At 43.0% G+C, this 15,921-nt stretch overlaps 1 protein-coding gene across 7 annotated transcripts in view; it reads left to right on the top strand.

Annotated features, from left to right (window-relative positions):
* Window positions 1–15,921, top strand: part of DAAM2 (dishevelled associated activator of morphogenesis 2) — a 258,023-nt gene that overhangs the window by 168,875 nt on the left and 73,227 nt on the right. For all 7 annotated transcript variants that reach the window (XM_039529310.1, XM_039529309.1, XM_039529311.1 and 4 more), the window contains 2 exons: window positions 2,440–2,534; window positions 10,333–10,666. In XM_039529310.1, the coding sequence (XP_039385244.1) occupies window positions 2,440–2,534; window positions 10,333–10,666 (429 nt within the window). The remainder of the gene's footprint in view (window positions 1–2,439; window positions 2,535–10,332; window positions 10,667–15,921) is intronic.

The following is a 15,921-nucleotide window of genomic DNA, read 5'->3' as shown; positions in this document are numbered from 1 at the left end:
TCCCTTTAATGCAGTTTTTAGTTCAGAAAATCTATTTCCCAACCAAACATAACTATGAAATGCAGCCACAAACAGTGATCCCCAAACACAATAGTTTCCCGTCCCTCTCTCCTAGTGTGATCCTGTTTTCTGTAACTTTCACACTGTAATTTCATGATATGGACATCTGACCCTTCTGTTATTAGAGGAGGCACAGGGAGTCATGTTCCTGGCCTTGTGTAGCTGTGAGAGAAGTGAAGGGCTCTTGGCTGCTCATAGCTTCCAGAAAGGGTTTTTCTGTAATTAACCATCTGCTGCAAAAGCAGGATTACTTATGTTTGTTTCACTTGGAAACAGGCTGTTTCCACTCTCAACAAAATACCTTTGAAAACCCTCCTGCCATCCATGTGCCTCTCTCCAGCAATGGGTCAGAGGAGAAAGTAAGCTATTGTAAAAATGGGAGCCTTTCAAAGGAATGTTTATGGGCCAAGAAAAGTTGACCATATGGGCCCTCACCCAAGGAACTACAAATCAAGCACCAAAACCCGCCCCAGGAATCTGCCATTGAGATTCCACAATGCATTTTCATGGTTTCTATTTATTTTTTTGAAGAGGGGATTGTATATGGCTTGGCTTGAGTGTTTCAGTATATGTTTCTGGCTGTTGGGGATGCTGGCAGAAGATAAAACGTTGTCAGCTCATTTTCCATCAGTAGCGCTCTGTCATTCCATTAGGGCAGGAAATATCTTGCTCCGTTAGTGAGTGAATTTGACTTTAGTGTGGATCAGAAAGAGGACCCCTAGAGTTAAATACAGCTCCCTGTACCAGCTGTGTAGCCTAAAACAGCCATGGCTCTTAGCCAAGTGACCACCCTCAGGATTTGACATGCGTTGGCACCGCATGGTTTGCAACACAGAAGAGTTTAGGGAAGAAGGGGAGGGGGAGAGTTAAGAGATGATCTAGTGAAAGAAGGTTTTTTCTCTGGGACTTCCTTGCTGAACCATTATCATAAAGACACTAGTATTCTGCTGTAATGGGTCATGATTGTAGGTGCTGGATAATATTTGTTTGATCAAGGTATTTATTCAAGAAGACCCTGAGTTGAGAGCTGAGGTTCTCCTAGTATTAATATTGTTTTGTGAAACCCCACGGTACCCCTATCAATAAGGTAGGAATGATCATCCATCTTCTACAATTAGGGAAGCTGAGGCAGAGAAAGATATAGGCCAAAATGTTCAAATGTAGTGGCTTGATTCTCAGAGGTGCTGAGAACGAAACAAATCCAATTGACTACGTGTGCTTAGCACCTATGAACATCAGGCTACCCATTTCAAGTGTCTGACTCTGAATTTAGGTGTCTAGCTTTATGCATCCAAGTTTGAAAGTGTGGGTTTCAGTGACTTGCCCAAAGTCATATAGCAAGTCAGCGGAAGAGCTGGGTGGAACTAGATCAGGAGTACTGGCCTTTGGCCTGGACACCCAAAAAACTCTGCCACCCAGAATTAGTGAATACATCTGAAAATGTAGGTCTTATCCTCTTTGTACCTTGGTCTATCTGTCTGAAAAATTGGAACAGTAATAGAATTATAGAATCATAGAAGATTAGGGTTGGAAGAGACCTCAGGAGGTCATCTAGTCCAACCCCAACTAAATCATCCCAGCCAGGGCTTTGTCAAGCCAGGCCTTAAACACCTCTAAGGATGGAGATTCCACCACCTCCATAGGTAACCTCTTCCAGTTCTTCACCACCCTCCTAACGAAATAGTTTTTCCTAATATCCAGCCTAGACCACCTCCACTGCAACTTGAGACCATTGCTCCTTGTTCTGTCATCTACAACTACTGAGAACAGCCTAGCTCCATCCGCTTTGGAACTCCCCTTCAGGTAATTGAAGGCTCCTATCAAATGCCCCCTCACTCTTCTCTTCTGCAGACTAAATAAGACCAGTTCTCTCAACCGCTCCTCATAAGTCATGTGCCCCAGCCCCCTAATCATTTTCGTTGCCCTACACTGGACTCTTTTCACTTTGTCCACATCCTTTCTGTAGTAGAGACCCAAAACGGGACGCAATACTCCAGGTGTGGCCTCACCAGTGCGGAATAGAGGGGAATAATAACTTCCCTCGAATACCTACCTGTTAGGAATGTTGAGAGTTAAATTGTTTGTTCAGACATATTGCGGTGAACATCCCAGATAAGACATAGGAACAATTATTTTGTGAGGGCATCTGCAACTTTCTCTGGTAATCTGAGAACACTGGGTTATACACTATTGCTAATCCACAGGAACAGAAGCAGTCTCAGCTGGACTCAGCTTTGCAGCTGGAAGAAGCAAGCACCTCCAAGTGACTTGGTAGAATGTTTCTTATTGACAACCTCTGGGCTATCTAGCAGTCTGTTTTCTCTGACCTTCCATCAGGCAGCTCTGGCTTTTGTAACCGTCTCTCTGCTTTCCAAACAGATGCAGACCCTATACGCTTTTGATGAAGAAGAAACAGAAATGAGAAATAAAATAGTTGAAGACTTGAAAACAGCTCTGCGGACTCAACCCATGAGGTAATTGTTGTTCATCTCCTCTTTCACCCACTCCTTCACAGGGCTATATCTGACACAGGAAACAGTGGCAGTGAGAGAACCCTCAGCAGATTGTGGGCAGGTACCCAGTTGTTTCATCTTCAAAGAAAGCCTTTGGTAGCTCATAATTTTGATAGGGGTCCTTGCAACCTTCATCTCTAAACACTCCATCCAGGTGCATGTGAGGAGTTACGAATGTGCTTCAGGAAAGCATAGGCAAGTTGCATTGTTAGAAACCTGAAGAAGATCTTTGAAAATTGTGGTAATCAGATTCTAGACCACATGGTGTGCGGTATCCCGCATATATTATTGAATTAAGGATGGCATGTCAGTATTAACTCTCACACTTTGTTGGATTCAAATATCCTTTATCTGGAGCAACTCAAAATGCTAAGTATGAAACATCCAAGTAATTTGACATGCAGCTGGTGTGATGTTTTGTTCCTGTGATGCATGTAGTTATGAGAATGTAGCAAGATGTTTGATTATATGATAGGTTTGTCTGTGATAGCAGAGGACTCTATGATCTAGGAGGTGTCTTCTAGGCTTGTATTCTTAAGTTGGTTTTTTGTTTGTTTTTTCTGTATATTTATGTACTGCACCTTCAGAAATCTAAGGTCACCTTTTGTTTGTTGGGTGCAGCAATACTGAATAATTACAAGCTGGCTACCTTTAGAGACTCTTTACATTGGAAAGCACAGTGTATAGAAAATAGATCCATAACAGGTGTGATCTCAGGAAATAGAAGGATTGGTCAAAAAGTTCATGAACATTTCACATAAGCCTGAGATTGACTTCTGCATGGTTTGGATGCAGATATATCACTCAATTTCCTGGGGCTTCACTATATACCCTGGTGAAGTGTGACAGTTCCATGGGGAGTTCTGAAGCCAAAGCTCCAAGTGACACCAAGAGAGAAACCACAAAGGTACTAACTCCCACTGAAACCATCCACCTTTGTGAATGCCACCTCCAAGAAAGTTGGGAACCCAGGTGGATGGCAATTGAGAATAATCTTTCTCACGTGTTCCTGCAAAGCCAAATGGCTGAGTTTTGCATGTCTGCTCTTCATGTTGTTGCAACTTTTTTTGTGAGCATGAATTATATAGATGTGTGGACTTAGTAAAGCGTCAAATTGAATGTGATCGATGCAGTTATACACGAGCAATAATTCTGGAGCATGTTCCAATTAACCAAACCAAGCAGCTGGGAGCAATAATTGAAAAAGAGGTTTTCTCCCTTTATGCAGAGAGTTGTACAGCTGGCTGGGTGGTGCATGTGCGAGCATACACAGCTTCCTCCAAAGCATCAGGTATTAGTCCCTGAGGGAGGCAGGATGGAGTCATTGATGGACCAGTGTCTTCATTCATTATGGCAAATCCTAAATCGTTGTAACTATAACAGGAAGGCAGTCCTCTCTTGTCAGGATTTGTTTGCTTTCCTGCATGGAGGGAGGAAGAATAGTCCATTCAAAGCTCCTGAAAATGTGACCCTGTAAGAGAGCAACAAAAAGTGTGTCTTGTTTACCATGTCATCCATAAATCTGAGTCTCGCCCCTCACACACTCTAATAATCTGCTATGTATGTCAAGTGGGGTCAGCATGAGAAAGCAGCTAATGTCACATTATCTCAGGAAAAATCCAGAGTGTGGGAAATATGTTAATCTGAGCAGAAAGAACCCACTGTTGTTTGCTTTGCTTGATACAGGCCCCATTAAGAATTCACTAGGGTGCTAGCTACCTGCGTTCCAGGAGCAAAAACAACTTTTATTATGACGCTTGTTCTCTGTTCTACAGGGATGGGAAGGGAACATCTAAAAAGCAGACTATGTTGCCAGTGCAACCTTCCTACAAGGCCTCTCTCTTGAAAGAGCTCTATGATTCTGAGTGCTTTGTGACACGCTGGGAATTCTGGATTCAGGTTTCAATCCCTCAAACTATGGAGATTTTTGGATCCAGGGATTTATTTTCGCCCATTAGAGAGAGAGGCTGGCCACTTGCAAAGTTCAGAGTTGGCTCTAGTTTTGGAATCAAGTTCAGGAATGTTCAGGTCTTGGATTTTGGTTTGGGACCCTCTCTAATTATAACTAGAGTGGGGACACCAGCAGATAGGAGGCTTCAGATCTAAGCTTTAGGAAAGCGAATCTGGATGCAGAGCTGGTATTGTGATTTGGGCCTATCTTGATTATAAGCCAGACAGGAACACTGACAAACCTAATGCCCCTGGGCTACTCAGGGTTTTTCCTAAGTATAGCCACCAAAATTAGAATTGGTGAAACATCTCCCAGCATATCAATTTGTGTTGCTTTCTGAACATAAAGAAACCTCTATGCACTCACATCTTCTTTTTGAGGCAGCAAGCAATTGGCCCATCACTTTAGCCTTTGGTCTTCCTCGGGCTGGATAAGTGCGCAGGTACTGGATGAGCATGCAGTTTTTAAGTGGAGAAGGGAGACTATGACTTATTGACCTGCTGGAATGTTGTTCTCAAACTTGTTCATGATTTGAATCCATATTCAGCCCCTTGTCATCTGACTTTCACCTAATGTAACCCAGAATCCTTTGTGGCAGTTTTGACAGAACTTCATAGGAAGTGCTGTATTGAGACATACAGCACCTCCTCTGTGGTGAGTTTCAGGGCAGTGTAGCTGAAAGTGGCGAAATGATTTGGAGGATGTTGTTGGCATCTGTGGACAACCTGCTTCCAAGTGACCATCTAATCTTGACTGCCTGTATTCTATTTGCACAGCAAAGAACACAATACAATACAAATTGACTTTAAGGATAAACAGGAAACATGGCAGCTTGCCACAACTTCTCCACTCTTAGGCTAGGCGCTGGTGTTTCAATCCACATGTCAATAGCTGCTGTGAAAGAATGGAATCAATCCTTTGCATTGGTGCAGATCAATTTTGGAGTGTACTCAGTGAAATTGACAGACTTTCATCATGTCAGCTGAGTACATTTATGGCAGCAAGCGGTGGAGCGAGACATCTCCATGGGCTTGAGTGTCCAGCTCAAACATATATTCACTGCCACCAATGAGTTTCCTTCTATCCTTCAAGAAGGCCTTTCCAATAAGATCCCACTCCCCAATCTCCTGGGAGGGGGATGTGAGTGGGGTAAAGGAAGTGTCTTCAGCCAATGATCAGATTTTTTCAGGGCTTTCTCAACTAGCCCTGTGCTGCTTCAGCTGGGTCCCTCTGACAACAGGCATTCATTTAATTAGTTTATAATAAGCATCTGCACCAGCATCAATGAACTGTCGCATAAAACGTTCCCTCTTAAACTGCTGACGGTGGCTTAGAACCTTTTTTTCCCATAGTTAAGCAAAGCCAAATTTTGAGTTAAGTCCGTGTCTCAACTAATTTCCAATGACTCAATTTGTTAGCTGCCAAACGGGCCTTGTGCCAATGCCCGATCAGCAAGCCAATTCCTTCTTTGATGAAAAGGATATGGGGGTGGGGGAGCCACAGCTACATCAGAGCTGCTTACAGAAGGGATCTGTACATAGACCTTCAAGATACCAGTCTTTTTAGTTGAATTTGGACATGAATCCCATTTTCCAGGCCCTTCTTTTCATTAGATCCCCAAGCAACATGGCAAATGAAAACCGAAACTTGTATCAAATGGAATGAACAGAATCTTTCTGCAAGGGGAACAAGATACTGATGGGGTGCTTTGATTGCTTACCCATAGGCATCTCTGTAAGAGGAGTCCCTGAACAAAGTATCCCCATGTGGATATGTACTTTCTAATACTGTAGAACGAAGTCCCTTTAACTGGGATCCCCATCTGTAAAATTTGAAATGATACACACCTGCATCTCTGGCATCTTTCTGAGGCTTAATTCATTAAAGCACTCTGCTTTTAGATGAAAGTGCAATAGACATTCCATTTATAATAAACCTGTGTGTCTGTCTCAGTGCTCAGGAGCAGCCCTACAATAATAAATAGGTGCATGGTTCTCGGTAGCAGCTGTATAAAAATAAGCCATTGCATGCATCCCAGTGCTCAGGAACAACCATAACATTCAAGAAAATACGTATTGTAAGGAAACGGATTTTAATTTAAAGTTCCTCAAAGGTTATTACTAGAATTGGTGAGAGAACAGCTTTGCTCTTCGTATTTCAGCACGTGAATATGGAAGTGCAGCAGCACAGTGAAAATGAAAGTTGATGAGGGGCACGAGAAGTTAACCCAACTTTTTGGAATCTTGGGAGAGTTTTGGTTCAAGTTTGAGGGCAAGGCGAGAAAGATCTTATTTAATCTGAATTATCAGCAATAAATGTCATCACTCTTCTACCCTGCTCCAACCCTATTTTATCCAGTCTTAAAATACATGGAGGTCGGGCTCTCTTTATTTTGGCTTGGTTTAGTCATGTGTCACTCCTGTATACTTTAGCTGATCACTAATCTATCCAGCAAATGCAGCCTATTCTGCTTTGAATTTCAGGCAGGGCAGAGGTCCAAGGTTTGTCAGAGTTGTACATGCCTCCTGATCCAAAGGCCACTGCTGTAGCTAGCCTGGGAAACATCGCCTTGACTGTCAGTAGGGTGGGAACATCCTGCCCTCCCCACGCGCCCCCCTTCTCCTCTCCCCCCCCCTGGAGTTTATGTTCTTTCCGTCTTTCCCAAGCTTTGTCATTTCTCACAGTGAGGCTGCAGCACAATCTGTACGGGGATAGATCAGAGAATAAGACACAGCCATGGGGAAAGTCACTGCCACATAGGCCCTGTCTACATTAGGATAAGAGGCGTGTTATTAGGCTATGTTAGCTAATATTCAAATTAAAATGTTTTAAAACCCTAGTGTAGAACCCTATTTTTAACATGAGTTATGCTGGTCAAGCAAAAATCTGCAGGGAGCTTAGGGTTTAATGCAACCAATATGGCACCTATTTAAAGCACATGCTGCCTTGTCTACGCTGGAACTTTAGAATGTGTTACACAGGGCACATTAGCAAACGTGTTCTGAAATCACACCTTTAAATCTCCATGTAAAACAAAGCCCTCATGTGCAACATATGGGGCATGTGGGAGGCTAATTGTACACACACATAACACGATGATGGCACTCTTCCTTAGAAACTTGACTGGATGCCTCATACATGCACAAGCATGTGTGTGTGTGCACGCATGCGCTTATGTACACGCATGCACAAAAGCAATAAGGAAATGTGGTGATATAAATGGCATTCAGCCTAGGAGCTGAACTCTCCCATCTCTGTCTTGCATGCATCATGCCAGCCAAATAAATACAGTGAGAATGACATTTAGCTCATGAGCTGGACTCCCCCATATATATCTATGTATACATACAGATGTATACTCTCTCTCGCACACACACAATTTATAGCTTTTTCCTGATGACAGGGCACTAAGTGTTTTGACAAGGGAAGGTGACAATCATAGCTTTTATTCCTACATCTGATGTCAGCTGAGATTGGGAGGTAGTCAAGTTTGCTTCCTATTCAGTAACAGAGATTAGCATTTTGCTCTCTGGACCAGATAGGATACAGGAAAATCCCGACATTGTTTGAAACTTCGTCGTTAATCAAGGTCTCTGACATCAATCTCTTTCCTGCACCTACCCTCCTGCTGGAGTGACCTCACCCTAGGAATCCTAGCAGTGTTTCTCTGCCATTAGATTTATTTGGGTATTGTGCTTGTGAGAATGTCACTGTGCCTTTCACAAATTATTTGTCACCTGGTCTTCAGAGCTGGGCTGGCAGAGGTACATGAAAGTCACAGTCACTTGTATGTCTCGCCCCAATAGCCAGTGCTCCAGCTGGAAGTGGAATTCAGAAACCCTTGACTGACCAGGCTCTGAGTGATTTTTTTTGAACCACTGGAGAATGCTGTGTCCTCAGGGTGGTGTCAGTCTTAGCCTCCCCTTAGCCCTGGAGCTATGAGGATGGCAATGCTTTTGCCACTGGGTTTTGGTAAAGAGTTTGGCAAGCCCTTGGATTCACAAAGGAACTTGGCAAGAGTCATCATGAATAAATAGATTTGAAGTAAATACGTTAGGACTCAGAGCTGATATGTGTTGTACCATCCTATTCAGGGTAGAAAATGGAAAAAAATTCAGGCCCTTCTGGGCCACAGCTGGTGAAACATCGAAAAGTGATCATTTCATGGCCATCTGCTAGTCTGCACAAAATGATTTTGGTCTCAGTCCAATTTTCTATGGACACATGTATGACAGACACAGCACCACCACAGTTAGCCATGACTGCCAAAATTGCAGTCTCGGCAGAGAGGCCAGCAACTGAATGGGTCACAGACCCTGAACTACCCGTTAGTTTTCTTGCAACCAGTTAGAATAACAAAGGGTGTTCGGTGTCTTACTGAATTCCTGGTGCTCTCTGTATGGTCTTTCCATCTACCTGGGGGGAGAGGGGCTTCTCTTCCCATGGCTTATATAGATAATTAGGATGGTGCACCCAAAAGACAAGTAATTTGTGATCCGAGCAATGTGAAACTTGGCAGTTTCGCTGAGCTGAGTTAATGAAATCCCTCTTCTCACTGTTGGTGCATGTGTGTTTGGTCCCTTCTAAAATTTGCTTTGAAGTTCAGGTTTGAACAAACCTCAGAGAAAAAATTCATCTGAAATCACCAGGTTTTGCCTGGTTTCTGCTCAGAACTGTTGGTCCAAGTAAGCTGAAAGTTGGCAAACTGTCTAGTATATCTGGCCCAACTTTCAGATGGGCCATGAAATTTCCTGTGTGGTAAAGTGGAGTACCAACCACAGGACTGACCTATTTCTAATGTGCATTGTATACTAATACATAATTGAGGCTCAGGAGTGTTCTTGTGCACAGAGACGAGAACTGAAAGCAATGACACACACAGTTGGAGCCGCTCAGTGTTCACAAGTTGGACAGGGAACTGGATGGGATCCTGTTCACTTCACTTTGTGTAGGACCCCAAAATATTAAGCCTACTGGAAACTCACAGTGAAACTTAACTAAAACCAATGGGGTGAATTTGTTCCCAGTATTGTTTCACTGACTTCAATGGACTCAGTTAACTTCAGTGGATTAATTCCAGGGATGAACTGACCTATCGTGTTTTTATCTTTGGTTTGAATGAAACTATAGACCCCTTCTTGGGCTTTTTCTATGTTGTATCCATTCAGATTAGTGCATGATCTTTATCTAAAACCGGGCATGTTTTGCCTGGTTTCATAATGAAAGTTTGACACAGAACCCCAGTGACTTGAAAAGTGACCCAAAACTTGTTCCAACACCGCTTTATTCCATGCTGTTCCTTCTGAAAATTCACTGTACATATCTAGTCTATTTGTGTCTTCATGCCAGACCTTGGTGGTATCCATGGTGGTCATTGAGTCTGCTCCCTCCTTAAGCACATCTCCTGCCAGCAGAGATCATACAAGCCATTTTTGGAGTTTTGCCTGATCCAGGACTATAGGTGTGGGCCCTATAGATTTGCCAGTATATAGGAATCTTTTCACCAGCCATTGAAATGCAGTAGCCATTGGGGTTGAACATGGTAGTTAGTATACAGTAACACTGTCCAAGCACATAGAACAGGGGAAACAAAAGGTGGGGTTTGAAGCAGACAGAATGCAATTACCTACATTGGAAAATGACCATGACAACAAGACTGACCGTCTGTTTGCGACGTGTTGTCTGGAATCATCTAGAGTTATCTAGGCTACCAATTGCTCTGTTCTTAGCATCATAGTTCCATAGTCTATTAATTTGATGCCTACTGTACAATTTGCCTTAATTCTGTTTTCTTCCTTTTCCCTTCAGGTTTGTGACCAGGTTTATAGAGCTGGATGGCCTGACCTGTTTGTTGAACTTCCTGAAGAGCATGGACTATGAGACCTCAGAGAGCCGCATACACACATCCGTTATAGGGTGTATCAAGGCACTGATGAACAACTCCCAGGGACGGGCACATGTCCTGGCCCATCCAGAAAGTATCAATATCATCTCCCAGAGCTTACGGACTGAGAACATCAAGACCAAAATCGCTGTGCTGGAGATCCTCGGGGCTGTCTGCCTGGTGCCGGATGGCCATAAGAAGGTCCTACAGGCCATGCTTCACTACCAGGTCTATGCTGCAGAGAGGACACGATTCCAGGTATAAACATGCTTAGCCAACAATGCTGAACACCATGCATCTTTGAAAGGGGTGGTTTGTACTTCTACACAGTGTATAACCTTGTCAGAGGCATAAAGTCCATTTTCCTCACCTGGACTTTGGATCAACCAAAGTAGTGTCAACTCCCCCACATAGATTATTTATCACACATATTCTAGAGTCAGTCACTGCTATCAGTGCTGATTTAAAGCTACTGTGCCTTACCTTAAAACCGAGTCCTGCTGTATTAATGAAAGGCTTTCAGTAATCTCTCACTCTAACCTAGACTGATGTCATCTATTGGGTGCCTGTTACCGTACTATTTAAGTGCCAATAGCATAAAGGCCCCCGGAGCTTAATTCTGTCATAATGCAGAAAGTATGGAGTAAATGATCTATAGCAAAAGCCATTAATAACTCAACATTTACCAATTGTTACCCCACAGTTAACACAGATATTTCCTGTTCAAAGTATAGAGGAAGAACTCAAAGATAGATTACTGACTTTCTGGTTATGGAGATTATAAACTGATGCCATGACCTGCCTCTTCCTAATGAAACAACCATCTCGATGAGGAGAAACCTTGTGAGCGGCTGTGTTAAGCCATGGTTTCTAAACATATTGGCACTGTACTAGTTTACCGTTCTTATAGTACAACCCAAAATTCCTTCCATGGGTGAAGTTTCCATTGAGTTTTGCCTGGCTACTATAAGGAGGGTAATATACAATTAGGTCCTAAAACCTTGTTTACATCAGCCGTTGCCCCGACCGCCCATTCAGCTTGTGCATACTCTAAGCTTCAGTGGATCTTGGGCTGCTCTAAATTTGGGATTGTAAAAGTACTTCAAGCTCCGTGGAAGTTTGCAGCATGCACAGCTGAGTGGGACATGGTCACTGGTCACCAACAGCGGCTCATGTGGTTGTTTCTCATCAAGGTGAGTCCCAGTACAGAGGCTCAGGGAGTCAAGTGGCTTACTGTCCAGGTTACACAACTAGGAATCAGGAGACCTGGGGTCTATTTCCCAGCTCTGCTACTGACCTACTCTGTGACCTTGACCAAGACACTTCATCTCTGTGCTTCTGTTTCCACATCCACCCTTTCCCTTGTCTATTCAGATTGTAAGCTATTCTGTGCATTCACTGTCTCGCTATGTGTTTGTGCAGAGCTTATCATGTTGAGGCCCTGATCTTAGTTGAGGTCTCAGTGCTAATGCAACCATAATGACAATAGGGAGCTGGGGAGACTAGGACTTCAGCCCCAAAAGACTAATGTACCAGTAAGAGGTTGGGAATCGCTGATGCAAAGGATGGAGTTGAGGAATGGAAACCAAATGCAGAGAGAGTACAATGGTTAGTGTGCTGTAGTCTGCATGTAAGAAAAAGAAAGGATAACCTTAAATCTCGATCGTTTTCTGGTAATTAGCCTAACGGAGGAAGCCTTTCTGAAGCTTGAGGTTGTTTACACTGGAGGCGCTTTGGGGTGACCTCGCGTGTTTGGCAGTAATTCACAGCCCTGGCAAATTTCAATCAGATTTTAATTCTTTGTCCCAATTTGACTGATCTGATCTGCTGAATAAACCCATATGCTGTAGCAATCCCAAGTCAACTCAAGTGCCTCCTCTGTGTATATCTTTTTATTTATCTCGAACTGTAAATGACTGGGATGATAAATCATTGCTGGGCTCGTGTATGGTAACACATCTCATCTTGTACAGCTGGGCCTTTGAGAAGTTGCATCTAATGATTCACAGAAGCTCTTGTGAGCCTGGGGGAACTCACTTATTATCTCATCCACGAATGAACGGAATGCACAAATAATTGCCTTTGTCAAATGTTTTTGCATTGGGGGAAGGGGGCATGAGGAAGAAAGATAAGTGTTTGCTTCCTCTTTTTTTTTAAAAAAAAAATGTGGTTAGCAGCAGGGATATGCTCCCACTTACTAATTTTGTAAAGCCTGTGTCCAGAAACTGGAATGGCATTTTCCAGAATTCTCTCCAACAAGTTGAACCCAAGCAGTTCTTAGCTTAACTCTGAAGAAGTCTTCAAATACCTACCATTGCCACCCTCCACCCATTTAAGTCTCTCAGTGGACCAGTGGCGGCATCCCAAGTGAACATGGGCCATGCTCAGTGAAAGGCAAAGAAGGAAGCTGATGCCACACTTTAAGGTTCTCAGTTAAGAATGCCAGTGACATAAAGCTTCATATCTCATCTTTCAAGTGTGAAGCACTGTTACCCTCTAGTCCTGGCCTTGGCTCAGAGTGGTCTTGCCAGGCCAAGGAAGAGGGATATGAATGTCTCTGCTTTACTGGGGGATCTGGAGCTTTCACTAAGGAGGTGAGGTGGCTGAGCCCAAGGAGGCACTAGACAAGCCAGCTTGTGCCTTTACTGTATGTGCCTCAGGCACAGTTGCCTGGGAGATAATAGAGGACTGAGTCTGGATTTAATACAATAAAACAATAACACCCTTTCTGAGCAGCTGTTCACTCTGGGTCTTGGATCTGCAGCTTTATAACCAAGACTTTGCCAATACTTCACATCTCCTTTGGCTTCCAAGGACAATTTTGGTGGGAAATGTCTCCTATCACCTGAGCATTTAATAGCATCAGAGTTCTCTGAAGGGTTTAAAGCTTCCTGGTTTAGGTAGATTCCAATCCATTGCTCTTTAACTCCCTCCTCAGAAACCAGCCTATAAAACCAGCTCAGAATTCCCCCAAACAGGGATCTGGCATCAACACAATTAAGCCATTAGAATTCTTCCTGAGTAGTGAAAACTAATCAAAAGCAAACTCTGCACAGGAGGAACAGGAGACGCATATTCTGAATATGCAGAGTGGAAACAAATTGCTCTGGCTCCATTGTTCATGACAAAAGATGAAATTGTGGATTGGCCTCATGAAAAAGATGTCTGGGACCCCACAAAGGCTCTGCTCTGTTTTCACATAGATGATGAGACAATAGGCTATTTAAGGAAACAGCAGATGAGCCAAAGAGGAGGATGATTTCAGCATCTCAAGCTTGGAAGCTGACAGAAATGGGACTATTAGGTCCATAGAAAGTGGGGAAGATTTTGCTTCTCTGGAACCTGGCCTGAGCTCAGTCTTTGTCATAGATTCTAAGGCCAGAAAGGACAACTCTGATCTTCTAGTCTGACCTCCTGCATAACACAGGCCATAGAACTTCCCTGAAGTAATTCCTGTTTGAACTAGAGCAGATCTTTTAGAAAACATCTCACTGGTGTGCCCTGCGGAGTAACTTAAAGATGAAAAAGATCTAAAACTCTGGCATGCTCATTAGATTTTGTTTTGCTTTAGAATGGAATTTTGTGCTAGTGAAAGGTGCTGAATTGAAAGCCCTAGATAGGAACAGAGGAAAGTTACAATACAGGCAGTAGTTGTGCAAGACTTGACTCACTGCCTCACTACTGTGCTTCAGCCCTCACCGCCTGGGACCAGCTAGTGAAAGGATGAGAGAGGAGTTCATGGGCTATTTGCTTTGTAGGATTCTCTGCTGAAACTGCCATGAGGGGTGTCACTTGTGATTGCATGTTGAGTCATATGGAAACCTGGGACTGGACTGAGACCTGACAATTCATTTCACACAAGGCATCAGATGGTTATCACCTTTTGGCCAGTACTGACTCAGGTTAGATTGAAACCAGTGACATAGGAGTGAAAAGCTCCCTATGACTTTACCATTCCCCTGAGCCATTTAGTCCCTCCCTCCCTTGACTTTTCGTGGCTTCCTTGTAAGAACAAACATTTATCACTAATAATGAAGACCATGATCTATATTCAGTGACTCTGAGAGTGGCCTTTCCCTCCCACTCCACAACATGAGCTTTCCCCCAGTCACCATCCTGGCAGCAGTGGTGCATAATTTCCTTTTTCCCCTTCCCCTCTTGTTACTTCCTGACCCCTCTTCTGGTTGAAATCCTCATGCTCCATCTCAGCTGCTCACTGGTTTTGGATTTAGCATTTTTCTCAATAGCACCAGCAATGAATATCAGAGTTTTTCTTTCTCCTTGATCTTCTTTGGCAACCTCTCGCAATAGCAGATGATTCAAGGAGTCAGTGAGTAAATGTGCGACAGCTGTTGCTGGAACCATTTTCTCCCAGAGAACTGTGAGAGAGTTTTATTTTCCCTTCTCCCCGTTTCTTTTCTTGTCTTGGTGGAATTCCTTAATGGATTTTCTTTTTCCCCTGCTTCCTCACAAGAATGAGGAAGTGAAGGTCAGCTTTATTTATTGGCAGCTGTCTAAAACTTAAGCCTCTGCATAACTCACTACTGACAGCTTCAGATTGGAGCACTGATTATTTCCCACTTGCATGTGCCTAAGTGACATGGATTAGTGTGTGGAGATCACACATTTAACTCTGAACCACATAAAATTGTGTTCTCCTTGTTACAAGTTGCTGCTTAGTCTTAAGTCATCTCTCGTCTTCCAGGCATGACTGTTACTACCCGGAATGCCTAGTCTATTACCACACAGACACCAACAAATGAAAAGTATGAGGGAGATTACAAAGGGAAAGTTGGTACTTAGGGCCAATTTCTTACTTTAGTAACATTGCTATAACCAAAGTACTTTGGTTATGTTGCTATAACTCTTTTGACTTGAATAGAGTTACTCCTGTTTTATACCAGTAGAACTAAGATCAGAATCCAAACCATAGTCTGGACTCAACTGTTTTAACTCCATTGAAATCCGTGTAGCTGCACCAGTTTACACCAAATGAGGATCTGGCTCCACCACTATAAATTCTACTGAAATGCATTTGTGAAGATGGATTATTTTATGGGACCTTATAGAAAATATAGACAAGTATTTTGCTAAAAATTCACATTTGGGTCCTACTGGAAACTACAGCCTGAATTACTGACTCTTCATAACCAAGACATCATTCCATCTACAATGGGTCTGACTCTGACCTCACACTGGTACTAATCTGGTGTAACACTCATGGGCTTCCATGGAGTAATTCCTGATTTATTTTATTTTTGGAACAAATTGGTCCTGGTGACTTCAGTTTAATTTATCAGATGGTGTTCACCCACGAGTTTTAAAAGAACTCAAATATGAAATTGCAGAACTACTAACTGTGGTATGTAACCTATTACTTAAATCAGCTTCTGTACCAGATAACTGGAGGATAGTTAATGTGATACTGATTTTTTTTTTTAAAAAAAGGCTCCAGAGGTAACCCTGCTAGTAAGCTTAACTTCAGTACCAGTTTCAAGCATTTTGCCTGTCAG

This window comes from Mauremys reevesii, linkage group 3, assembly GCF_016161935.1.
Source record: "Mauremys reevesii isolate NIE-2019 linkage group 3, ASM1616193v1, whole genome shotgun sequence".
Taxonomy (NCBI): Eukaryota; Metazoa; Chordata; order Testudines; family Geoemydidae; genus Mauremys; species Mauremys reevesii.
Note: the sequence above shows the minus strand (reverse complement) of the source record. Positions and strands in the feature narration are given on the sequence as shown.